General features: G+C 37.8%; 5 protein-coding genes across 10 annotated transcripts; 1 reads left to right on the top strand and 4 right to left on the bottom strand.

Annotated features, from left to right (window-relative positions):
• Positions 1-750: 750 nt before the first annotated feature.
• On the bottom strand, positions 751-4,688 carry LOC125216310 (protein root UVB sensitive 1, chloroplastic-like). Its single transcript, XM_048117994.1, has 6 exons — positions 3,671-4,688; positions 3,079-3,135; positions 2,728-2,926; positions 2,004-2,119; positions 1,414-1,590; positions 751-1,232 (listed from the first exon to the last, which is right to left on the bottom strand). The coding sequence occupies exons 1-6, from the start codon at positions 4,643-4,645 to the stop codon at positions 939-941; spliced, it is 1,818 nt and encodes a 605-aa protein (XP_047973951.1). The 5' UTR covers positions 4,646-4,688; the 3' UTR covers positions 751-938.
• A 2,464-nt stretch (positions 4,689-7,152) lies between these two features.
• On the top strand, positions 7,153-10,172 carry LOC125210146 (putative late blight resistance protein homolog R1B-14). Its single transcript, XM_048109719.1, has 2 exons — positions 7,153-9,485; positions 9,603-10,172. Exons 1-2 carry the CDS (start codon positions 7,153-7,155, stop codon positions 9,781-9,783), a joined length of 2,514 nt encoding a protein of 837 aa, XP_047965676.1. The 3' UTR covers positions 9,784-10,172.
• Positions 10,173-10,253: 81 nt separating this feature from the next.
• On the bottom strand, positions 10,254-14,011 carry LOC125212315. The gene is made up of 9 exons (XM_048112444.1): positions 13,237-14,011; positions 12,841-13,024; positions 12,621-12,698; positions 12,006-12,369; positions 11,767-11,879; positions 11,526-11,690; positions 11,256-11,395; positions 10,693-10,785; positions 10,254-10,599 (listed from the first exon to the last, which is right to left on the bottom strand). The coding sequence occupies exons 1-9, from the start codon at positions 13,287-13,289 to the stop codon at positions 10,440-10,442; spliced, it is 1,350 nt and encodes a 449-aa protein (XP_047968401.1). The 5' UTR covers positions 13,290-14,011; the 3' UTR covers positions 10,254-10,439.
• Positions 14,012-14,901: 890 nt separating this feature from the next.
• LOC125212854 lies at positions 14,902-17,800 on the bottom strand. Of its 3 annotated transcripts, none has more exons than XR_007174783.1 (2): positions 15,257-17,799; positions 14,902-15,174 (listed from the first exon to the last, which is right to left on the bottom strand). XR_007174783.1 is itself a non-coding variant. In XM_048113131.1 (2 exons), the coding sequence occupies exons 1-2, from the start codon at positions 16,007-16,009 to the stop codon at positions 15,028-15,030; spliced, it is 870 nt and encodes a 289-aa protein (XP_047969088.1). In that variant the 5' UTR covers positions 16,010-17,800; the 3' UTR covers positions 14,902-15,027. The 3 variants fall into 3 exon arrangements, 1 of the variants encoding a protein (XP_047969088.1); XR_007174784.1 differs by having other exon boundaries at positions 15,287-17,799; XM_048113131.1 differs by having other exon boundaries at positions 15,287-17,800.
• Positions 17,801-18,620: 820 nt separating this feature from the next.
• Positions 18,621-24,371, bottom strand: LOC125212699 (DNA-directed RNA polymerase III subunit rpc6-like). Of its 4 annotated transcripts, none has more exons than XM_048112933.1 (4): positions 24,238-24,371; positions 23,926-24,051; positions 23,512-23,742; positions 18,621-19,363 (listed from the first exon to the last, which is right to left on the bottom strand). In XM_048112933.1, the coding sequence occupies exons 3-4, from the start codon at positions 23,738-23,740 to the stop codon at positions 18,870-18,872; spliced, it is 723 nt and encodes a 240-aa protein (XP_047968890.1). In that variant the 5' UTR covers positions 23,741-23,742; positions 23,926-24,051; positions 24,238-24,371; the 3' UTR covers positions 18,621-18,869. The 4 variants fall into 4 exon arrangements, with proteins under 4 accessions (XP_047968890.1, XP_047968891.1, XP_047968892.1 ...); XM_048112934.1 differs by having other exon boundaries at positions 18,621-19,375; positions 23,524-23,742; XM_048112935.1 differs by lacking the exons at positions 23,512-23,742; positions 23,926-24,051; positions 24,238-24,371 and adding exons at positions 19,781-19,942; positions 20,175-20,255 and having other exon boundaries at positions 18,621-19,594.
• Positions 24,372-24,704: the final 333 nt, after the last annotated feature.

Raw genomic sequence — 24,704 nt, 5'->3', positions numbered from 1 at the left:
AAATTATAGGTTTGTCAATTTTATCAATGCGATTAATATCGGTTGCTATATTACTGTTAGCTTTTAAGCCGATTTTTAGTGCTTTGTTAATCAAATTTAAACATAAATATTCTCTCCAGCGTATGTTATTCACAATTTTTGTTCGACTCGTCTCAAACTACTTATAATATTTACTACTCCTTCCGTCCCGGCTAAGATGACACATTGCTTAGTCGGCACGAGATTTTAGGAGTTATTGGTTAAAGTATTTAATTGAAAAGAGAGAAGGTGGGTGTAAGTATTAAAGTAGAGAGATAAAGAAAAATGGATGTTTTAATAGGAAAAGTGGTTGAGTGTATTAATTGGAGAGAGAAAGTTACCAAAAAAGAAAATGTGTCATATTAGTTGGGACAAACTAAAAAGGAAAACGTGTCATCTTAAGCGGGACGGAGAGAGTATATTTTAAGTAAGAAATAATATTTACTATATTTGAAGTAAGAATTAGGATATTTAATTAATATAATATTAATTAAGTATTTCTTATTAAGTGATTTCTCATTATAATTAAAATATTAATTTAATTACACTAAAAAAGTCAATTCCAAATTTAACCTAAAAAAAAAGTGCGAAAATTGGATGTAGGAAGTATAAAATTCTTACAAACACCGTGTGTAATTGTGTATTGTAATAGCGTAAGAGATGATATTGAAGGAAAAATAGTCTAGTAGACATTATTCACTTTGAACTTTTGAATTAAAAGGAAGATTGAGATTAAGCTCTAAACCTCTGTTTATGCATATTTAAATGAACAAGAAAACGCCTTACACCTAATATGTGAATCACTCCCTACCGTTAGTGGCAAGCATTCCTCACCACTACCTAACTAAAGCTTTTAAAGTATACATTTTGCTACTCTTTTGTATTCTGAACTATTCTTGCCATCAATATATCAATTCTGGTCAGCCCGATGATGCAGCAGAAGATGTGGTTCCATTGCCTACCTGCACCCGATTCGGTAGAGGCCTTGCAATGAGGCCATCTAAAACCCAACCTGCAACCTCACTATCCTTTTTGACATGGTTGAATTCCCTTTGCACATATTCCAAAGATATTTGAAGCTTCCCCCCTGCTCTGCAATCGTCTACGATACTGCTCGACTTTATTCCCGCATTTTTCTCCAACCAGTACAAATAACAGACATGATACAATGACCTCAGCATGTCTTGTGGGGATGAGCTCTCTTTTAATGCCACCTGATTCATTCACAGGAAATGGAATACATTCAGAATGAAAAATATAAGTGACTTCTCAGTAATATCAAAATATTAGCATAAGATTTGATATCTCAAAAATGGATAGTAAGCACTAGTGGCGGTATAGCAATTGGAGATTAATGTGAGGTAATGAAACATGTGCAAATTAGAAAAAACATACACAATATCTTCCTTCGAGCTCTGTCAGGATATAAGCCTCATCTTTGTATAAATCAAATAAAGCAACGGCATCTTCCCTGTTTTTCAGAAACCCGGAGGGTTTGGAGCCCAGCTGTAACCGACGATCAATTTGTGCTGCAGCATCCTTTGCATCAGTGGATAGCAAGTCCAATCGTTCCTAGATAACACAGGACATCAAATAACTACCCACACATGGTGCAATGTATTATGCTGTCTGATTCAAATTTTTAACTGAAATTTGCCAGTAGATGGCACATGTATTTTATTAAGAATTTGTTTCTCCTGCTGCTTTCGATTTGAACAAAGTTTAACATAGATCTAATTTTTTTTATCAGCCATTCTTCACATGATAAGAATTATACTTGCTTTTCAGGATTGAATGATTTTTCAAACCACTGCCAAGTTAGTCAGTGTACAACTTTCACATTTTAACTGACAGAGGCAGCAGACTCGGATAAAGGTATCATATGACAAGTGTGCAATTGTTACTGTATTCGATCTCTCGATTCATATTTCATGCTAAAATACTGAAAAAAGGATAAGAATAACGATACAAGAAAAGAAACGTACTTCGGATGTGGGCTTTACAATCAAAAGGGGGAAAGCTGGAAACAGAGGCTCCTCATCATTAACCTCTCTAACTGAAGGTACAAGACCGCTGAGCAGATACTCACTGAAGAGTAAGCCTGTTGGGAACACAATAGAATATTTATCAAGTCATACGTGGCATATATAGGAAGAAAGGGCAGAAGAAGCAAATGCAAGTCCTACTACAGGGATCTTGTTTAAAAAACAAAAACATCCATCACAAACATTTTTTGGGGTATATGTTAGTGTGTACCAGTGGGAGTTTGTTCTCATTAAATTATTAAAATTTTAAATTCAGGTTTCCACATATGAACTAATTGACAGCATAATTTCATGGTAACTCCATTGAGTCAGAGAATCAGAAAACCCAATGGATTCGTAACATTTGTTCAGAACTATTCTCCCATCAGTTAGTACATCAAGTTCAAACTATATCATTCTGTCTCAATTAGCATATCTAAGTAGTTTACCTTTTCCTCTCTCATGCACATACAAATAGATTAGGTTAATAGTCTTCATACATTATAGTACCCCCTCCATAAAGCTACGCTTGGTCTATGAGAAAGCTATAACTATATTACGAATTTCACCGCGAGGAGGAAAACAACCATCGAATTGCAACACCAGTAATACTATCTACAAGACTACAACTGTAACAAGTTGTAATGCAGGAACTAAAGTAACAAAAGACCAGCCAAGGAATTACTTGCACGATATGGATTCAACGTCCTTATCTGGATGGACTGATATGATTTCAGATTGCAGAACATGTGGACCCAAGTTATAACACCAAAAGAAGCAAGAGCAAGAGGTGTAGAAGACTGTACGGCATTAGCCAATACTATGCCAAGCATGATTCCAATTGATTTGCTCACCATTCCCTGAGCTTCACCCTTAGCAATTACCTGTCATAAAACACTCCTTCTAAACCTCAATATTTTAAGAAGCAGCTACATCCGATGATCATATGAAATAACAAAAAAGAAAAGGGCCTAAAATTTAGTTCCAAAACAAGATTATTGGGTTATGAAGATTAAATCTATCGTGTAGATTATACCTCCGCAAAATTCCTCTGTGCAGCAAACCCAGCATAGAAACAACTCCTAGTAGCTGCCTATCAAACAAAAGTTTCTTGTGTAAGGAGAATAATACTAAAATAGTAGTATAAGCTTTCAATATAAAGCACATAAGATATGGGGAATAGTTTAAATTTCTTCAACGAAAACTAAACTAATAGAAACAACCCACTGGATTGAGAAATGAGATAGGAAGAGACCAAAAAGTAATCCGATTTAACTTGCTGATTATACGAACACAATTGCCCAAGTAATAGGAAATTATAGGAATCTAAACGTTGTTACTTCGATAAAATACAGCCATACACGAACATAGTACAATTTCTGGCACAGTTAACTGATTAAACTTGCTGATCTAACAAAGAAAAAGAAGCCAAGTTTGAACTCTTATTGTAATTCGCTAAAACCAAGCTAATCACTAATCAGTAGTATTTTAGAAGAGTAAGCAATCTTCTTAGATGTCATGAATACACCAAGAGTTGCATAAAATTGACATACATTGACACATATATGGAATTCCTTCCAAGAAGTATAGTCTGCAAGCAGTTGCAGTTACATTAAGTTAAAACCAACCTGAATTAACGCCCCTGCAGATCTTCCAGCTCCAGCCAATGCACCAATTGGAACAAAGAGATGAGGGAAAGCAGGGGTCAAGATTTCCATCCCAAAAGCAGCATTTTCTAGAAGATCAGCAAACAACCTCCAACCCTTTGGATTCACGTCAAAATGTCTCCCATATTTCGACAGCATTATCTTGCTTACATACCCAATCCCATCCTTCAGCACCCAATTCACTGCCGCTGCTGTAGGAATCGCCCCCTTTCCTAAACCAATAGCATAAAGCATAGCCTGAGTTGCAAGCACGCCGCTGATTTGTGCAGCAATGCCTTGAACCCCTCTCCAAAGAGAATACTCGAGGTAGTCGCTCGTAACGCTGTCAGGGAACCCCTCCGGCAGCAACAAACCCGCCGCTAAATCCCTACATTTCGCCCAAACATCTCCCAAGGTCGCCGCAGACGAGGTCGGATTACTCCCGTCGCTTGACCTCCAAGGCCAAAACAACACTTTCTCATGCACCACGAATTCATCTCTGCTGTAATCAGGCAGCAGCTCGATCCTCTTTCCGCCTTTAATTTCGTAAACGGAATCATCGTTATCTCCATTTTCCGCTCGCGCCGGAGAAGAGGAGAGGATGAAGTAGCTCGCTATGGAAACAAGTAAAGCGCGAGATACGGAACGCGATTCTTCTCTATTGCTGAAAATCAAATGCCACGGCAGAAGAAAGAGTGAATTCCGATTGAAATTGAAGGAATTTCCGCTGCCGTCGTCGCCGCTGCCTCCATTTCCACCACCTCCGCCATTTCCGCCGCCTTTGTGGAGAGGTCGGGAGGAGTAATGAAGCGGCGTAAAGCGGTTGTGATTGAGGTGAAGAATTGTGCGGTGGGTGGGGAAGGGGGAGGCGATCGAGAGAGTAAAGCTTGCGGCAGGAGTGGAAGGTGAAGACGGTTGGCGAGGAAGGGGGAAGGGGTTGCAGGCCGAGCAACCCATAATTGCGGCGGTTACGGGAAGCTTTTTTGCGAGTCTTTCTCAGTCAAAACGACAACGGAGAAACTACTCTAATGGGCCTTTCTCTTTTGGGCTTTCAAATATGCCTGGCCTATTTTATCGGCCTCATTCTACGCCTGAATTTTTAGAAATTGTGAGAAACATAAAACAAAAAATAAATAAAACTGATATTGCCTCTTTCTTTAAAAAATAAAAACTTTTCAAAACAGCACACATGCTAATATAAAATTAGTAAAATAAAAGAGATACAAAAATATATAAAGTAAAAAGATAAAAGATAATAAAAATACTTCATTCGTTTTTTGAAAATAGTAACTATTTTTATTTTGGTTTATTTCTTAAAAATAGAAATTTTAGAATTTTTTTATTTTAGGACATGGACCCCACAATCCACTATCTCTATTTTCACTACCTTTTCTCTTTCTCTTTTACTTTACTCATTTTTCTTTTCCTCTCTTTTAGAGCATCCTTAATGGCAGATTTCCCCGCTGACGTCCGCCATTAGGCGCGGGAGGGTCCGCATCGGACACCGCAGATCTGCGGCTTTCGGGCGACGTCCCAATTTTTTATTTATTTTTTTTAAAAAAAAACTCTATATATACGGCTCGTTGCAAACTCTATATATACGTTTTTTTTTTTAAAAAACCCTAACGCATGTATTATCGTCGAAAATGAAGGCCTAAAACAAAAACATATTATACCCGGGCCGGGCCGCGCCTTCCGGTCGTTCGGCTAGTGGCAAACTATAGAGATTCAAGGCATAACATGTACTTTGTTTGAATCATTTTTTGGTTGAGATGTTTTTTTGTTGAATATGTATTTTTTTTAATTTAAATATGTATGCTTTTTTTAAAAATAAAATCGTTGTATTTCTCCCGTATTTGTGTCGAAATTTTAATTCCGTAAATTGCATATTTGTGAATTTGTGAATTTTTATTATTATGGATGTCATTGGGGATGTTTGCCATTGTGCCATTGTGCAGTGGGATATCCTTATGACGTGGCAGGAGGTGCTTTTGGGAAATCCGCCGGGACATCCGCACCACTGTGGATGCTCTTAATTTACCAATTCTCTCACTTATTTTACCAGTTTTGCATTAAAACCCGCGTCATTTCAAATGTTTCTATTTTTTTAATACAGAGGGAATAGTATTTATAAATTTTGGGGTCCATATTAGATATAATGTTATACTCCCTCCGTCCCACTTTAGGAGTCTCGATTTACTATTTTTGGGTGTCTCACTTTAAGAGTCTCGGTTGGAATATTCCATAATTAATATTAGGCTCCACATTCTACTAACTTTTTTACACTCATATTTTATTACTATAAAACTAATATAAATAGTATGACCCACATTCCACTATCTTTTTTCACCAAATTTCCTTTACATTTCTTAATACTCGTGCCGAATTCAACCGGGACTCCTAAAGTGGGACAGAGGGAGTAATAAATTGTAAATAAATTAATGTACATAAATAATACTCTCTCCTACTTAAAAAGATCACATTTTTTTGCATGAAATTTTAAGAGGAGTTGTTAGGATAGATTAAGTAGAAAAAAAAAGTTACTACCTCCGTCCCCCAAAATTTGCTACACTTTGACCCGACACGGGTTTTAAGAAATGTAATGGAAAGTGAGTTGAAAAAGTTGGTGGGATGTGGGTCCTACTTTTAAAGTATTAGTTTTGTAATAAAATGTGAGTAGGAATGAGTTAGTGGAATATGGGGTCCACTACCAAAAATGGTAAAAGTGAAGTGTATCAAATTTTCGGGGACGGACAAAAATAGTAAACTGTATCAAATTTTCAGGGATAAAAGTAGTATTAAATATTTTAATAAAAAAAAAAAAATTTATTTCTTAATATAGAAAATCGACATCTTAAATAAGACAAACTAAAAAGAAAATTTAAAAAAGGTTTTAAGGAACATATTATTAAAAATAAAAATATCTATTACTACTCCCTCCGTCCTGACTAAGATGACACATTCCTCAGCCTGCACGGGATTTTCAGAGTTATGTGTTAATGTGTTTAATTGGAGAGAGAAAAAGAGGGTGAAAGTATTAAAATAGAGAGAGAAATAAAAATGAATATTTTAATAGGGGTAGAATAAAGTGGTTGAGTGTATTAGTTGAAGAAGAAAAGTTTCCCTAAAAGAAATGTATCATCTTATTTGAGATAAACGGAAAAGGAAAGCGTGTCATCTTAAGTGGGATGGGGGAGTAGTATATTTTAACGGTGAAGATAAAGTAATGACGGCAATATTGGTAAGTGGTAAGTTGAAGAAAACCACGCGGACTTTGAATTTTAAAAAAGGATATCTTCAAAATTCTAACATTAAATTCTTATTGAAATGTCAATTCAAACACTTGAAGATAGTAATGAAAGCCTATACTTGGATCTTAGTTAGTAAAATTGTTTAAACTCTTATAGTTGATCATCTTCATTCTCGTTTCAATCTTCCAAAATTAACGGACAAGAAATCTATCCATGGCAGCAGCTTTCGCAGCTCTAGTTTCTCTTGAGAGTAATCTACTCCTTATCTACAATCACCCCAAACATTCCTTTGAGTTCGAGGAAAAACAGATTCAGTCCCTCCGGGGAAGTGTGAGTTTCCTGATCAGTTTCATGAAAAGCTATGACGAATCTCATGGAGCCGCAAAACAAGCTGCAGAAGCTTTAGAGATGCGAATTGCGCATGCAGCTCAAGTGGCAGAAGATGTGATCGAATCACATATGGTCGATCAGATCCGTGGTGGAAAGACAAGATCATCTCGTTTCCTGCTGGATCTGCAGAAAGCAATCGAAGGCATGGATTACATGAGGAGAAAGACTTTAAACGTGAGAGCGCGACATCAGCAGCAGCAGAGCACATACTCATCAGCAGCAGTAGCCACGCAATCAACATCTCTCACCTTTACCATGCTCGGATTTGATGACGTCTTACTCCAACTTCTGGACCTTCTCACTGGACTTCCCTCAAGTCGGCGAGTCATCCCCATCCAAGGCATGGGGGGAACCGGTAAGACTACGCTTGCTAGAAAAGCATTTCAGCATAAATATATCGTGGAACACTTTGATGTTTGCCTCTGGGCCACAATATCTCAAGAGTATAGCCTTCACAAAATTTTGTTAGAGCTCTTGTCTCATCTAAGAAAATCCGATAGTGGAACTGGAACTGGAACTGGAACTGGAACTGTTGATGGATTGCAAGAAAGGTTATACAAGAGTTTATATGGGCTAAGGTATTTGATTGTTCTAGATGATATGTGGAATGTTAAAGCTTTGGATGATATGTTATTCCTGTTTCCGGATACAAACAATGGAAGTCGAATTATTTTGACTACCAGGCATTCAGATGTAGCCGAACATTTAGGCGTTTCTCCTATTGCAATGAGTTTTCTAGATGAAGACAATAGTTGGCAATTATTTTGTCAAATAGCATTTGCAGAGCAACAAGGTTGCCCTCGTGAGTTGGAGGAGGCTGCAATGAAGATAGTTGCAAAGTGCAAAGGACTTCCCCTCGCAATTGTTGTCATTGGTGGTCATCTCAGAAAGTCCTCAATGGCTCTAGACTATTGGGAGAATGTTGCAGAATCAAATTTGAATGATGAACAGTGCTTGAATGTATTATCTTTGAGTTACAACTACTTGCCTGTTCATCTGAAGCCATGTCTCCTATTCATTGGAGCATTTCCAGAAGATTGTATTATCGATGCGTGGGATGTTTTAAAACTTTGGATTGCCGAAGGATTTATACAACAAGGCGAATATTCCAGCTTGGAAGAGGCCGCAGGGTATTGTTTATGGGATCTCTACCTGAGAAATCTCATTGTAGTTGATAAGTGGGATCAGCGTGATGAAATTTATACATTCAAAGTACATGATCTAGTAAGAGATATGTGCCTGAAGATTGCCAAGGAGGAGGAGTTTTTATATGTGTTTGAAACTCCAAGAGCCATAAATAGAGAGCGTCGAGTTGTAATCAGTGGAGGGACGAATCATGAAGTAATAGCCTCTGATGCTCCAGTCCGTTTTCTGATGTGGGAAAGAGGTTGTTATGATACCAGCAATCTGTATGACTTGAAACTGTTGAGAACGTTGCGAAACATTACCACGACATCAATAAGTGGGTCCATTCTTCAGCAACTGAACTTACGGTATCTTAATGTTGATCTTGCTCACATAATTCGCCCAATGCTTTATTATCTCCCGTCATCAATGTCATTGCTTTGGAATCTGCAAACTTTAATAATTAATATAACAGATCAGTCAAAAGTGATTGCACCCTATGAGATTTGGGAGATGCTTCAACTTATGTATCTTGAGGTTGACAAGATTTGTCTCATTGATCCTCCTCCTGTGGACAGGGAAAATCGCTTGGTAATGAGAAATCTAGGCTCACTTTACAGAGTGGAGAATTTTAGGCTCAGTAATGAGGTTTGCAAGAGAATCCCCAATGTCAGGGAACTAAGGTTATCCTATTGTGATGAAGTAAGTTCGAATTATTGTCCCCGCAACCTTAGCTGTTTCCATCATCTGCAATGCCTATGGTTGCAGTTCGATGACAGTTCCAAGTGGCGTGAGTTTGTTACGAGCCTCACTTTCCCAAGCACGCTCGAGTTCTTGTGTTTAAGTGGTTGTGGTGTTGATTGGGAAGAATTGACAATGATGGTTGGATCATTGCCCAATTTTTTTGAGCTTCAGTTACTTCAGGATTCAGTCACTGGATCTGTTTGGAACCCAGAAGAAGAGAAATTCCTTAGATTGAAATACTTGACTATTCATGATTGTGATGATTTAGTTTATTGGAATGCAGACAGGTGCCATTTTCCAGTCCTGGAAGGTCTTTATCTTGGATATTTGTGTAAATTGGACGAGTTCCCTTCAGGTTTGGGAGAAATAGCAACACTCGAGTGTATTGAATTGTTATTTTGCAGCGCATCTTTGAGCATTTCAGCAATGAGAACATTAGTGGAACAAGAGGAGGAAGGTAATGACAGTCTTCGACTTGATGTATATTTTCAGGGTGATAAGGAAACACTTAAGAGCTTCAAACACAAGGTTCAAGAAGAAGGTCTCACAAGCACTAATCTATCTCTGCACCTCGACAGATCCTAAGGCCAAAACATCTCCAATCTCTCCTGTTACTGCTGGAGCTGATCAGACATCTCCAACCTCTCCAGCAACTGTTGTGGCTGATCAGACACAAGCCGATGACAGCAATGGAGTGACTCCAAGTCTCGTCGCACACGATGCCCTCCTGTTCGTTTCCAAGACTATGTTAGTAGTTAGTTATGTTGGTGTATTTCATTCAGATGTTTAGTGTACAATGTAATAGGAATAGAGAGTCGAGCCTTATTATAAGCTCCATGTCAGATTTTCTTCGTTGGTTCTTTCCAGATATGCAAAAGAGAGTCGAATCAACCCTAGGGTCCTTAGTTAATATAAATAGAGAACTTATTATCTTAAGTCATTAAGCAAATAATAAGATCCTTCATTTTTGTAAATCTGTATTTTTGTTGAAACAATGTTAGCTAGTTGCAATAGTACTTGTACCTTCATTTTTCTTGTTTGTAATCTTAATTAAGTTTACAAAATATAGTATATTCAGTAATAGCACCATCAAGAATAAATACATGCATTTTGGAACAGATATTGTAGGATCTGATCCGATCCAAAGTAATATTTACAGAAGACTGAGATAAGGTTAAAAACTGTAGTTTCTAAGGAGATGTTACAACTAGTTAAAAGACAAGCTCCTACACCTAACAAAGTCATGGAATTGTTAGCCTGCCTTTCTGCCCCAGCGATTTCCACGACGTTTCAAGCCGCATGAGGTGCAGCTTTTCCACGAAAGGCTCCAAGACCATCGCCTCTTCTTCTGGTGCGAAAGCCATGCAGATGCTCAGCTCTTGGACTGCAGCCTCATATTCTCTGCACCGGTTAAGTGTCAACCTCGTTATAGCAGAGAACGAGCTCAGACAACTTCTAGCCACGACTAGACAAAGAAAATCCGCGTTGTCTTACCTTTTATAGTACAGCAGCATCCCGTAGTCTCTTCTCAAACACCAGTTGTGTGGTTGAAGGATTAGCAATCTCTCTGAAGCCATGATGGCGAGCCTGAAAGTGAAGAAACATCAAGTTTGGTATTTTCTCAATGCAGCCTATGATGAAGAGACATAAATGCGCGCAACGTGAACATAGAAAATCACATCCATAACCAGTGATTCTAGTAGTTCTAGTTTTGTGGTGAAAGCCCACTAATCCACTATCGAAGGATGATTTTCAGCTTACAAAAGTTGAATAAGAGAATTATACTATAACAGAGAGCTATGAAATGTTTATTTTAGAGTAGTAGAAATCAGTAGCATTACTACCGGCCTTTTCTGCCCAAATTAACGAATCTCTAATTTAAAATTTTAGCGTTCATAGAAACTAGGCTGTTCTTCATTTCTAACCACATTCAAAACGAGACCTTCACATTGATTCAAAAAAATAAACACACTCAAAGCAATAAATTCAAGTTTCCATCTACTCCATTCAAAATTTGGCAGGTACGGAGTTATAAGAGGTAATATAAAGAAAGCTACCTTAGTTCCTGAGGCCGCAACAAAGGCATTTCTGGACTACCATCTTGGTTGAACTTCTCCTCGGATTTATGAACTGATCTCAGCGGAGAAGTCAACATCAGCCCGTGGTTTGTTCTTGAAGCACGTTTCCAGTAAAGCCTCTGTAAAATTAGCTATGTTTATTCCCATTATATGAAAGCATATATCTTCACCATAAAAAATTTAGCGAGATTCATTGAGGCAGTGAAGTTCTAACTTCCATGTAATGAAGTACTAGTAGATTGAACTCACAATCAAATTCGCCAAAGCAATCCCAATTATATCTCGGTTTGTTGCAATCTCTAGCCCTAAAAGTGAGTGGCTGTTTATGTCTGAGGCCTTAGATCGTGGATCCTCCACACACTTCCCGTTGACGACCCCAAACAAGCTGTGCCCGGAAGTGACCTTGAATAGCTCCTGTAGATATTACAAAAGGTCGAATTAAGGAACTATTAACGATACGTCAGAAACTGAAATGTCTGTAATAGTATACCTCAGGATTCTCTGTTGGGGGCCATATCAAAAATTCTTCCCCAACTCGAGATCCCACAATGGTCAGATTAAGCCTTTGGCAAACCTCAATATAAATCACACTAAGCAAAATCGCTGTTCAAATTCCATAGTCACGAAGTCAGCAAAAATTTGGGGAAACGGCAACGCGAGACAAAGTCTAAGACTTAAAGCATTGATGAAATAATAATGAAGTTGAGTAGAGAATTGGTGAAAGTATACCACTGGCACACCCAGAGCTTAAAGCAGAGTGCAAATATGAACACTTTGGATCCACGATGACAGCTGACCTCCTAAAACCTCTCGACTCAAAAAGGACCTTGTTCACTGCTTCCAGAACTTCAGCCAAATGACATCCTATATCCCGTGAAACTAGCTCCGCTTCAACTTCTCTTGAAATGGCATCCAGCTCCGCCAACCACTCATTTATATTCTTATCAGCCATTGACATAGCCTCCACGTTTTCCCTCCCTTTACCGTCACAAAGCAGTGACGTATCTCTTCCTTCATTGTGGGCGGAACAGATGTCAATCTCACGATTGAACGCCAAAAATGCCTCATCCTCAGCCGCAACATAAAGCAACACCTACAAAGTACACGGAAGCAACATACAAATTAAAAGCCATTAATATAAAACTAACACATCCACAAACCCCGCCACTCATACGTTAGCACGTGTTCAGTTCACAGAGGCAGCAACAATATGGGAATGAAAGACGGGTTCATAAAGCATAAAATACATACTTTACTATTTGCATTCAACAACTCCAATATCAACCAATGGTATTTATTGAGACGGGCATAACAAACAGAACAGGGGAGGACTAAAGAAGTTACCTTTGCAAGCGAGATATCTTTGTCTTTAGACTGAAAAGAGATCTCCTGCGTAAATTTATCTCTAGCAGCTTCAAGAACCTGATATGTCACGCAAAGACAGATCAATGATCATCCTATTATCACCAATTACTGGTTTTCGAACGTGGTTATGCCACGAACTAAAGTGGCTACGCCTACAGACAAGCAATTAACAAGAGATCACAAGTGATAGTATTACAACCTCTTTGTAGAAGTTGGCTGCAGACGAATTACGGGACTCTGTCAGTGCAGAAGAAGCAAGAGGTGAAATGCTCAACATCGTCTTCTTGGCCGCAGCATTTCCAGTAGCCATAGACAATGCACGGGCATGGCTCATCTTTTCTTTCCCATAACCACTCCAACATCCACCAAGATCAAAATTACACCTGATGATCGTAAAGAACAAAGGGATTTTGAACTACACCAACAACAAGTAGCATCACAAATGCATCTTCAATCCATTTACTAAAACTTTTGCACAAACAAGCACAACCAAAATCATACACTCCAAATCAAATTCATCAACAAAACTGCATGCAAATTGGAGCACAAACAATCTCATCTACATCAAATTCACAACTCAAACAAAAAAGTTTACCTTCCATAGTTCCCCAACATGAACAGAGGCGTAGCCATGGAAACACGCAGCATTTTCAAAATTTTCAGAGTGAGATTATAGAAAAAAAAATGATCTTTCAAGAAATTCCACAAAAGGGTCTTTGTAAAAAGGCAAGGTTTTCTTGAAAATGGAGTGAAAAAAGCTCCCAACTTTACAGAAAACAACAAATATGGTTGCTGAAATTGGGCTCGACCGGCACCAGCTGTTATTAATGTGACCCCCAAAACAGCATGAAATCAGCAAGAATAACCAGAGACCTTTTTTAAAATTAGTAAAGTTGATCAAAGAAATTCAAGAATCAAGCGGTCAGAGCCTGGAAATCGAATGGGGATACAAGGGTTGAATGAGGCCATTTTGATTGAGTGAGAACTTCCCAAAGAGAAGGAAGAGGAAGACACAGGTGCAGGCGGTGAGTAGAAGCAACTGCAGCTGCAAATGGTAGATGAATTGTATTGGAAGCTGACATTGCTAGAATTCCAAAGATCCATAGTATTTGAAGCTCTCATTTCTAGCATCAGCAAATTGGATTACTACCCCAGCTCTCTCTATATATATATGTAAAGATTATGATTTTGATACAGTGGAGAAAGAGCCTCATCTTTAATTAGGAATTTCATGCTAATTACTTCTAAATGGGACTATAAAACTTGAAATTATGAATAAATTGGGCAACAAGTCAGCTTGATTAGGTACATCATTTCTCAAGGAAAAAACGCATCTTTGCCGATTCCGACACATTGATTTACTCAAAATCCATTTCTAACGCATCGTATATTTTTGTAATGGGATTTTTCGAGTTTACTTGTGAATTACATTGCTTGCGCTGTAATTTATTGAATGTAATCAAATGCTAGAGAAAGCAGGTAGTATAAATTGTTTATTGATTTATTGAATGTAATCAAATGTTAGAAATCAAGTAAATGTAAGCCTAAATTGTTTATTGATTTATTGGATGTAATCATATATTTTGGAGGAAAAATAGAAGATGCTACAGGGCAAAAATTTAAAAGATGGGTGGGAAATTACGTCATATTTTGACTTCTTTACATAGCAAATTGTATAGTTTGGGTTGATTGAGATGAATATGCATTTGTTATTGACTAATAGTAGTAAATTTACTTTTAAAGTCCTAAAGTATGTTTACCATAACAAAGGAGCAAAAACATAATTGGGGGAAACAAAAATTTAATTTTCCGTAGTGGAGATTGACATGTTAAACTTAAACAAATAAGCTTAATTAAGACTAGGTGAGAAATGACATCAGTGAGGATAAGGTGAGTGGTGCATAGAAGAAAAAGTTGAGATTAGATTAATAGTGTAATGTTATCTCTATTTTGAATGTAGTAATTATTTTTTTGTAATCTATCTTCTTAATGCAAAGAAGCTGGAGTCACAGGAAAATTAGGGGTGCACTATTTTAATATGTGTGAGTGTGATGGAGAAGGAAATAAATATAGAGATTTATCCAGTTGCTAGAGATGGAGATGATAATATTCTTTGATTGTATCAAGTCATTCATTGAATTATTGTTTATGGAGGGGTCTCCGCCACTCTGACGTCTGATGTACCAAACTATTCCAGTCTAAAATGTTTATTAATTATTGCAGAATTATTGGATTTGGCTACTATATGAGCATGGGAAACTTTTGGCTTTTATTCTTGAAATTTGAGTTTGGAGAATGTACAAGATAATTTGGAGATAGATAAGTTACTTGCCAAAATATGTAAGTGACTGTGAGAGTTAAGTTGGATTGGGGGTTGGTTGATCCATCACCGGTCCCCAATAACTGCTAGGAAACGTCTTCCATGGCCGATGAGCTGACCCCACAACATCCGCGACTCTGCTCCGGCCCGATAAGATTTAATTCTTATCGGACTAGGGGTCAGCCAGAAGGAGTAGCGGAAATGTCCAGTATCCTAATTAACAAATTCTATAATATAAATAAGTTGAAAAAATCAAAAGAAAAAAGACACAATACATGCATAGAGGGAATCATACACATTGAAATGGAAGTTATCAGGATCTCACGAGATGCAGAGATAGATTAATGCTTGTAAGACCCTCTTCTTGAACCTCGTGCTTGAAGCTCTTAAGTGTTTCCTCATCACCCTGAAATAATACATCAAGTCGAAGGTTGTCATTACCTTGCTCCTCTTGTTCTACCAATGTTCTCATTGCTGAAATGGTAGAAGATTGGCTGCAAAATCTCAACTCAATATACTTGGGTGTTGCTATTTCTCCTATACTTGAAGGGAACTCATCCAATTTACACAAAAATCCAAGATAAAGACCTTTGAGCACCGGAAAATGACATTTGTTTGCATTCCAATAAACTAAATCATCACACCCAAATATAGTCAAGTATTTCAATCTAAGAAATTTCTCCTCTATAGGGTTCCAAATAGGTCCAATGACTGAATTCCAATATAACTGAAGCTCAAAAAAATGGGGCAATGATCCAACCATCATTGTCAAATCTTCCCAATGAACACCACAACCACGTAAACGTAACATCTCAAGCGTGGTTGGGAAAGTGAGGCTCATAAAAAACTCACGCCACTTGGAATTGTCATCGAAGTGCAACCATAGGACTTTCGATTGATTGAAACAGCTAAGATTGCGGGGACAGTAATACAAACTTACTTCATCACAATAGGATAACTGCAGTTCTCTGACATTCGGGATTCTCTTGTAAACCTCATCACTGAGCCTAAAATTCTCCACTCTAAAAAGTGTGCGTAGATTTCTCATTACCAAGTGATTTTCTTGGTCTAATCTATCCACTAGAAGAGGATCAATGAGACAAATCTCCCAAATCTCATAGGGTGCAATCAGTTTTGATTGATATGCTATATTAATTGTACAATTTGCAGATTCCAAAGCATTGACATTGATGACGGGAGATAATAAAGGGTTGGGCGAATCGTGTAACCAAAATCAACCTTAAGATACCGCAAGTTATGTTGCTGAAAAATAGACCCGCTTGTTGATGTGGTAGCAACGATACACAATGTTCTCAACAGTTTCAGTTCATACAAATTGTTGATGTCGTAATGACCCCTTTCCCATATCACACAACGGATTGGAGCATCAGATGCTATTGCTTCATGATTCACCTCTCCGTTGATTACAACTCTGCGCTCTCTATTTATGGCTCGTGGTGTTTGAAACACATATAAAAACTCCTCCTCCTTGTCAATCTTTAGGCACATTTCTCTTACTAGATCATGTACTTTGAATGTATAGATTTCATCAAGGTGGTACCACTGGTCAACTAAAATGAGATTTCTCATATAGAGATCCCATAAACAATACTTTGCGGCATCTTCCAAGTTGGGCCATTCGCCCTGTTGTAAAACATCCCGAGCATTGATAATTTCATCTTCTGGAAATGCTCCGATGAATAGGAAACATGGCTTCAGATGAACAGGAAAGTAGCTATAACTCAAAGATAATACATTCAAGCATTGTTCATCGCTCCCCGTGGGATTGAAAATTGATTCTGCAACATGCTCCCAGTGGTCTAGAGCCATTGATGATTTTCTGAGATGACCTCCGACAACAACAATTGCAAGGGGAAGTCCTTTGCACTTTGCAACTATCTTCTTTGCAGTCTCCTCCAACTCAGGAGGGCAACTTCGCTGCTTTGCAAATGCATTTTGACAAAATAATTGCCAACTACTGTCCTCATCTAGAAAACTCATTGCAACAGGAGAAACGCCTAAATGTTCGGCTACATCTGAATGCCTAGTAGTCACAACAATTCGACTTCCATTGTTTGTATCCGGAAACAGGAATAGCAGCTTTAACATTCCACATATCATCTAGAACAATCAAATACCTTGGCCCACGTAAACTCTTGTATAATCTTTCTTACAACTCACCAATAGTTCCAGTATTGGATTTTCGAGCTCAGACAGAATTTTGTGAAGGTTATACTCTTGAGATATTGTGGCCCAGAGGCAAACATCAAAGTGTTCCACGATATATTTATGTTGAAATGCATTTGTAGCAAGCGTAGATGGGGATGACTCGCCGACTAGAGGGAACTCCAGTCAGCAGATCCAGAAGTTGATGCAGGATTTCATCAAATCCGACCATGGTAAAGGCGAGAGGTGTTGATATGTGCTCTGCTGCTGCTGATGACCCCTTTCACTTCGCGCTCTCACTTTTAAAGTCTTTCTACTCATGTAATCCATGTCTTCGATTGCTTTCTGCAGATCAAGCAGGACACGAGATGATCTTGTCTTTCCACTACGGATCTGATCCATGTGTGATTCGATCACATCTTCCGCAATTTGCATCTCTAAAGCTTCTGCGGCTTCTTTTGTGGCTCCATGAGAATTGTCGTAGCTTTTCATGAAATCGATCAGGAAACGGACACTTTTTCCAAGGGATTGAATCTGTTTTTCCTCAAAGTGAAAGGAATGGTAGGGGTGATAGTAGATAAGGCGCAGATTATTCTTTGAGAAACTAGAGCTGCGAAAGCTGCTGCCATGGATGGATTTCTTATCTGTTTTGGAAGATTCAAAGGAGACTGAAAATGCGGAGTAGTTGTACTCGCAATCATTGCAATGAATGCGTGTTAATTAATAAAGTAGAACAATCCTCACTGGAAGTTACCCCACAACATCCGCGACTCTGCTCCCCATAAGATTTAATTCTAATTAACAAATTCTATAAAATTAATTTAAATAAATAAGTTGATTTTTTAAAAAATCAAATGAAAAAATCACAATATATGCATCGACAGAATCATACACATTGAAATGGAAGTTATCAGGATGTCACGAGATGCATAGACGAAACCATACTACATTTCTTAATACATCATTAAGAAGTTGACAAATGGATCTCATTTCATGGAAATAAAAGTTACATTTCAAATGGATATTCTTTATGATAAATAAAAAGTAAGGACTTCATTTCAACTTTCCAAATGTATCTTCTACTACACTCATATTTTAGTTTCTTCTTCAAATTTCGTTTTTTTGTTGTCTTTTATTTTGCTGATTTCCTTGAAATATCCCTTTATAATTCAATATTGGTGTTGAATTATACTTATCCTAATAGTAGCCAACTATTGTGGAATCTCTATCTCAACACTCTACTTTGGAGGTTGAGAGAGCCCCGAGAGGAGTCATCGCCTCATCGGAGGGCTCTGTTTTTTCGCTCTGGTTCTCGTTGTTGTTGGGTATTTCTTCTCCATGTTGGCAAGCACCGGAGCAATCTCGTTGCAGCCGTGTATCAAGCATTGTGAGAATAAGAAATGGCTTAGATTTTCCACAAGCTCTCGTCTTCCATATTCATGGTGCTAAGTGCTAACCGTGTGAATGAAACAATGATCCACCGATAGTTCTCATAAGATGTAACCTAGTAATTTTATTGGAACTCTATTGAGAACATTTTGATTGCCTTTGAACAAACCAACATATCATAATTATGATGCCATGCTTCATCCTCTTTTGCACAATACAGAACACTCCAAATCAAGAATTCAAATACCATTTAAGACTTAAGATCATCTAGTTTTAAAGATAAAAGACCAATGCCAAAAAAACACAAGAATGTGTGTATCTCAAGGGAAACATCTTCAGTAAGTTGGGAGAGTTTAGAGTTTGATGTCTAACCACTGATTGTAATACACGTAAGTAGTCGGGGAGACGACCCCATCGGGTGTGCATACAGCAATCCTGGGACACGAGTCACAAGGAATCGAAGCAAATTTACTTGTAACCGAATCCTTTTTAGCCCCTCCTGCTGCACTCGGAAGCTTGTAACACGTTTCCCCTATAGGAATCCGGAAAAATAATCCAAAACCAGTGCTCTTCACCTCCACCAATTCATTATCCAACACCATCGAAGTCAGCAACTCAGTCAGCTGCAGCTTAGGGATTTCAACGGTAGCCACTTTGCCCTCCGACACAGCCTTGTGCAGCCCCTCCACAGTAGCAACCTTGCTCTTCATCACCCACATGCGGCAGAACCTTCTAAGAACATCAACAAATCCGGTGTCGATCTTCCCATCCTCGTACCAGATGCCCCCACTAACTACGTCAGCGGGCTTAAACTCGACCCCCATCAAGATTTTCCTTGCTGCACCGCCTCGCTGAATGCCTTTCACCTCTTTGATCTTGCCACTGGCCAGGAGAGCTTTGGATGCTTTCGTGATGACAGGGTCGGGGATCTTGAGCTGGTATGTGATCTCTCTAGGTTGAATGCCGAAGCCCTCTTTGCTTAGGATTAAATCAAGGATGCTCTGCTCATCACTTGATAGACCTGATGGTTCCCTAGGCCTCTTGTTCCTGCCGAGTGTAACAGCCGCCCGATTCATCCCTAATCAAAATCAATAGTTATGCAATTTCCCCCAAATTTATAAAACCTTCAGCTTCAAAAAAACACTAAATGCAGGCAACATTGTACAATTTCACCAATTCAGAATAAGCAAATTTGCAATTTCAAAACCCTCACGCAATTAGTGATGATTGGCATAATACATATCATCATGAATAGATAGCGCACCTTTTAGAGTAGATCGGAAGGACTGGCAGGAGAAAACCGGAGAGCGAGTTCAACAGTTGCAGGTAGAGTTTGCCAGGGGTGACGATGTATCTCAATTAACCGCTAGGTTTGCTCTGTTTTAGTTCGATCGCACATGCGATTTGCGAAAATTAGGCTCGATATCTATATCAAAAAATAGAGTTCTGGAGCAGTTAAGTTCTGGAAATTTGCTTTTTCTTAAAAAAAACGACTGCAAGAAATATAAAATCAGCAATGGTGATGTATGAATTGTGTTCAAATGCATAAGAATAGCAGCTTTTTTTCACCGGTAAAGGAGACTGTTTGGAATTTTGAGTAGAAAATGCAAAGCGGTTAAGCGAGAAACATCAAATTGTTCAAAAGAAAAGATTCTCACAATCACAATGAAAGCGCAGCTGAGAGGTTGGTGGCGTTCTGTATCAGTTATTTTGTGCGAGTTTTTAGTCGAAGTTTTCGGTTTCAGTTCAATGCAATGGATCATTTAGTTTTACCTTTTTAATATTCCATATAGGGTTACATTATTTTGTTTTATTTTTTAAATACAGCCCAATGCGACTCTTTTCGTACACAGTAGTAATAAACATTTTTTTTTATCTGTGCATAAAACTTACCCTTTTGTGCTTGATAACATAGTTCATAATTTTCTTTTTTTTAATTCTATTTTTCTTTCCCTCCAATTTATTCACCTAAATTTTAATGCTCTAATAATTTGTTTTCTTTTCTCCAACTTTATTACTGTCATATTAAAATTTATGTTATTATCTACCAAAACTTAGTAAAACTTAGTAGTAGTAAACAATTGCATTAGTGTTATTTTTAAGAAGAAAGATGATAATTTATTGGGTTAGCAACCACTTAAATTATTAAATTTGGTCAAATTATGATCAATCTCATAACCTTTGAAATTGCAATATTAAATTACTAAGATTCAATTTTTCTCAACAGTAGTATATTATAAGGGCTTGATTGGTAGCCTTGAAATAGCATGAAAAAACATTGTTCACTATCTCCATCTTTCGTTTGGTAGCCTCGAAAACACTCTCCCGGCCGGTAAAAAACAGGCGGGTTTCACACTCTCATATACTAGTACTATCTTTGTATGCAGTGTAACTCAGTCATGGGAAAAAGAAGGTAGAAGGGTTGCTCGTTTCTCCATTCTATTGAAAACAAAATATTCTCCCACTTTTGCCCTCATTTCCCTCCAATTTGAAACAGTTGTTGCCCACGTCTCTCTCCATTGTTGCCAGTCGTTTATTCAATTGATGATGACTTCGGCCGATTTTTGAATGTTGATCGCAGTGTCCACCATGTGTTTGTAGCTAAGACTCTGAGGGAAATGCAGTTCCAGCAGATCCACCGCTGGAATCAACAGACAACCGGGGATCTCTACTGAATCCCCCATTTTTCTGTTGGTTTTGTTGTGAAATTGCAGACAGTATATGAGAGCGCAGAGGTCGGACGCGTCAATGGTGTTATAGAAGTAACCGGGATGCTCAAACTCTCGCAAATATCAAACGCGTAATTGCATAAGAAGTCGAGAACTACATCTCTAAGAATCCATTAAGACTAGGTGAGAGCATCTCCAAGGGGAAAAGATATATTGAGAAGTTATATTTCTCATTTACCTTCTCAAAAAAGTTATTATACATTCTTAAAAAGTAATGGACTCCAAGGAAAGAAGGTAAATTGAAAAGACAAACAAAAAACAATTCGACTTCCATTGTTTGTGTCCGGAAACAGGAATATCATATCATCCAGAGCCTTGGCGTTCCACATATCATCTAGAACAATCAAATACCTTGGCCCACGTAAACTCTTGTATAACCTTTCTTGCAACTCATCAATAGTTCCGCTACTGGATTTTCTTAAATGAGACAAGAGCTCAGACAGAATTTTGTGAAGGCTATACTCTTGAGATACCGTTGCCCATAGGCAAACATCAAAGTGCTCCACGATATACTTATGTTGAAATATATGTGTAGCAAGCGTCGTCTTACCAATCCCTCCCATGCCTTGGATGGGGATGACACGCCGACTTGAGGGAACTCCAGTGAGAAGGTGTAGAAGTTGGAGTAAGATATCATCAAATCCGACCATGGTAGAGTTGAGAGGTGTTGACTGGGCTGAAGATGATGACGAATATGTGGTCTGCTGCTGCAGCTCCCTTCCACTTGGCGCTCTCACGTTTAAAGCTTTTCTCCTCATGTAATCCGTGCATTCGATTGCTTTCTGCAGATCCAACAGGAAACGAGATGATCTTGTCTTTCCACCACGGATGTGATCCACAATATGTGATTCGATCACATCCTCCGCCACTTGAGCTGCACGCGCAATTCGCATCTCTAAAGCTTCTGCGGCTTCTTTTGTGGCTCCATGAGAATTGTCGTAGCTTTTCATGAAATCGATCAGGAAACGGACACTTTTTCCAAGGGATTGAGTCTGTTTTTCCTCAAAGTGAAAGGAATGGTTGGGGTGATTATAGATAAGGCGTAAAGTATTTTCAAGAGAGACTAAAGCTGCGAAAGCTGCTGCCATGGATGGATTTTTGGTCTGTTTTGGAAGATTCAAAGGAAAGTGAGAATGTTCAGTAATATTGAGGTGCATAATAGGTTTAATTGTAAATCAAATTTCAATTTTAGCATTTAGTGAAATCACTAGTGCGTGTTGTAATCAATAATTTGATTCTCCATTTAGTGTTCAATTTGTGGGGTCAATTAATAAAGTAGAATAATCCATAGACTAACCGTCTACTGCAACTACATTTCACAATATATAAACAATTTACATCACTACAAACATAGTAATCACGACAAAATCTTGAAAACTTTTTGGGACAACTATAGAATGAATATTGTTGAATCAACAACCCAAAACAGATTTTTTCTAAATACACCTTCGGTTTAAATCTTTAACATGATAATTAGAAGATTTTGAAGTGATTTAAATTCTTGAATGCCCTATTCAGTTCCAAAATCCAGTACATATAAATAATAAAGTAAATAATAAAGTAAGAGAGAAAATATGAATATGATCTATTTCTATTTTATGGGCTGAAAAGAAAATATGACATATTTCTATGGAATATATTTATTTACTAGCAAAATATTATATTTTCTTTTTAAAAATTAAGATACAAAGAATAAATAACACTTCCGTCGAAAAAGGTAAATCGGGACTAGGCTCATATTTTAGTTTCTTCTTCAAATTTTCATTTTTTTTTGTCTTTTATTTTGCTGATATTCTTGAAATAACCCTTTATAAATCAATTCTTGAAATAACCCTTTATTTTGAATTATGCTTAATCCTAAGCGTAGCCAACTATTGTTGAATCTTTATCTCAAGTCTCAACACTCTATTTTGGAGGTTGAGAGACTCGAGAGGAATCATTCGAGGACTCTTTTTCACTCTGGTTCTCGTTGTTGTTGGGTATTTCTTCCCCGTGTTGGCAAGCACCCGAGCAATCTCGTTGCAGCCGTGTATCAAGCATTGTGAGAAGAAGAAATGGCTTAGATTTTCCACAAGTTCTCGTCTTCCAGATATTCATGGTGCTAAGTGCTAACCGTGTGAATGAAACAATGATCCATCGATAGTTCTCATGTGGAATTGTACATGTAAAATGTAACCTAGTAATTTTATTGGAACTCTATTGAGAACATTTTGGTTGCCATTGAACAAACCAACATAACAAAATTATGATGCCATGCCTGCACCGCCTCGCTGAATGCCTTTCACCTCTTTGATCTTGCCACTGGCCAGGAGAGCTTTGGATGCTTTCGTGATGACAGGGTCGGGGATCTTGAGCTGGTATTTGATCTCTCTAGGTTGAATGCCGGAGCCCTCTTTGCTTAGGATCAAGTCAAGGATGCTCTGCTCATCACTTGATAGACCTGATGATTCCCTAGGCCTCTTGTTCCTGCCGAGTGCAACAGCCGCCCGATTCATCCCTACCAAAATCAATCGTTATTCAGTTTCCCCCAAATTTATAAACCCTCCAGCTTCAAAATGACACAAAATGCAGGTAACATTATACAATTTCACCAATTCAAAATAACCAAATTTGCAATTTCAAAAACCTAATGCAATTATTGATGATTGCCATAATATATCATCATGAATCGATACCACACCTTTTAGAGTAGATCAGTAGTGACGGCGACAGCTGCGATGTATCTCAATTAACCACGAGGTTTGCTCTGTTTTTGATTCGCGAAAATTGGGCTCGATATCTATATCAAATAGAGTTCTGGAGCCGACTGCAAGAATTAAAAAAGCAATTATGAATTGTGTTCAATTTTTTTTACTTTCTAGACGCAAAAATGCATAGGAATAGCAATGGTAAAGGATAGTGTCGAGTAAAAAAGCAAAGCGGTTAATCGAGAAACATCAATAATTTCACAATCACAATGAAAATGTTGTGTATATTCTAGGTTCATACGTACATGTTGAAGGTGAAAGCGATTCAGTCGATGATTTGTTGGTGGCGGCGTCTCACGTCTTATATCAGTTATTTTGTGCGAGTTTATATAGTTGAAGTTTTCGGTTCTGTTCAATGATTTGGATCATTTAGTTTTACCTTCTACATAGGGTTACATACTTACATTAGTTTTAAAAAAGCCGTAATTAACTACTAATTACTAACATTAAGTTTACCCATTTGTGTTTGATAACATAATTCATAATTTTCTTTTTTTAATTCAATTTTTCTTTCCCTCCAATTTATTCACACAATTTAACTAGTACTAATAATTTGTTTTCTTTCTCCAAATTATGTTAGTAGTAAACAATTGCATTAGTTTTTTTAAGAAGCAATTTAAATTATAAAATTTAATCAAATCCTGATTAATTTCGTAATATTTAAAATGAAAATATTAAATCATCAATATCCAATATTTCTCAACGTTATATT

This window comes from Salvia hispanica, chromosome 3 (assembly GCF_023119035.1).
Source record: "Salvia hispanica cultivar TCC Black 2014 chromosome 3, UniMelb_Shisp_WGS_1.0, whole genome shotgun sequence".
NCBI classification, from domain to species: Eukaryota; Viridiplantae; Streptophyta; class Magnoliopsida; order Lamiales; family Lamiaceae; genus Salvia; species Salvia hispanica.
This window is presented reverse-complemented; position numbering and strand designations above follow the sequence as displayed.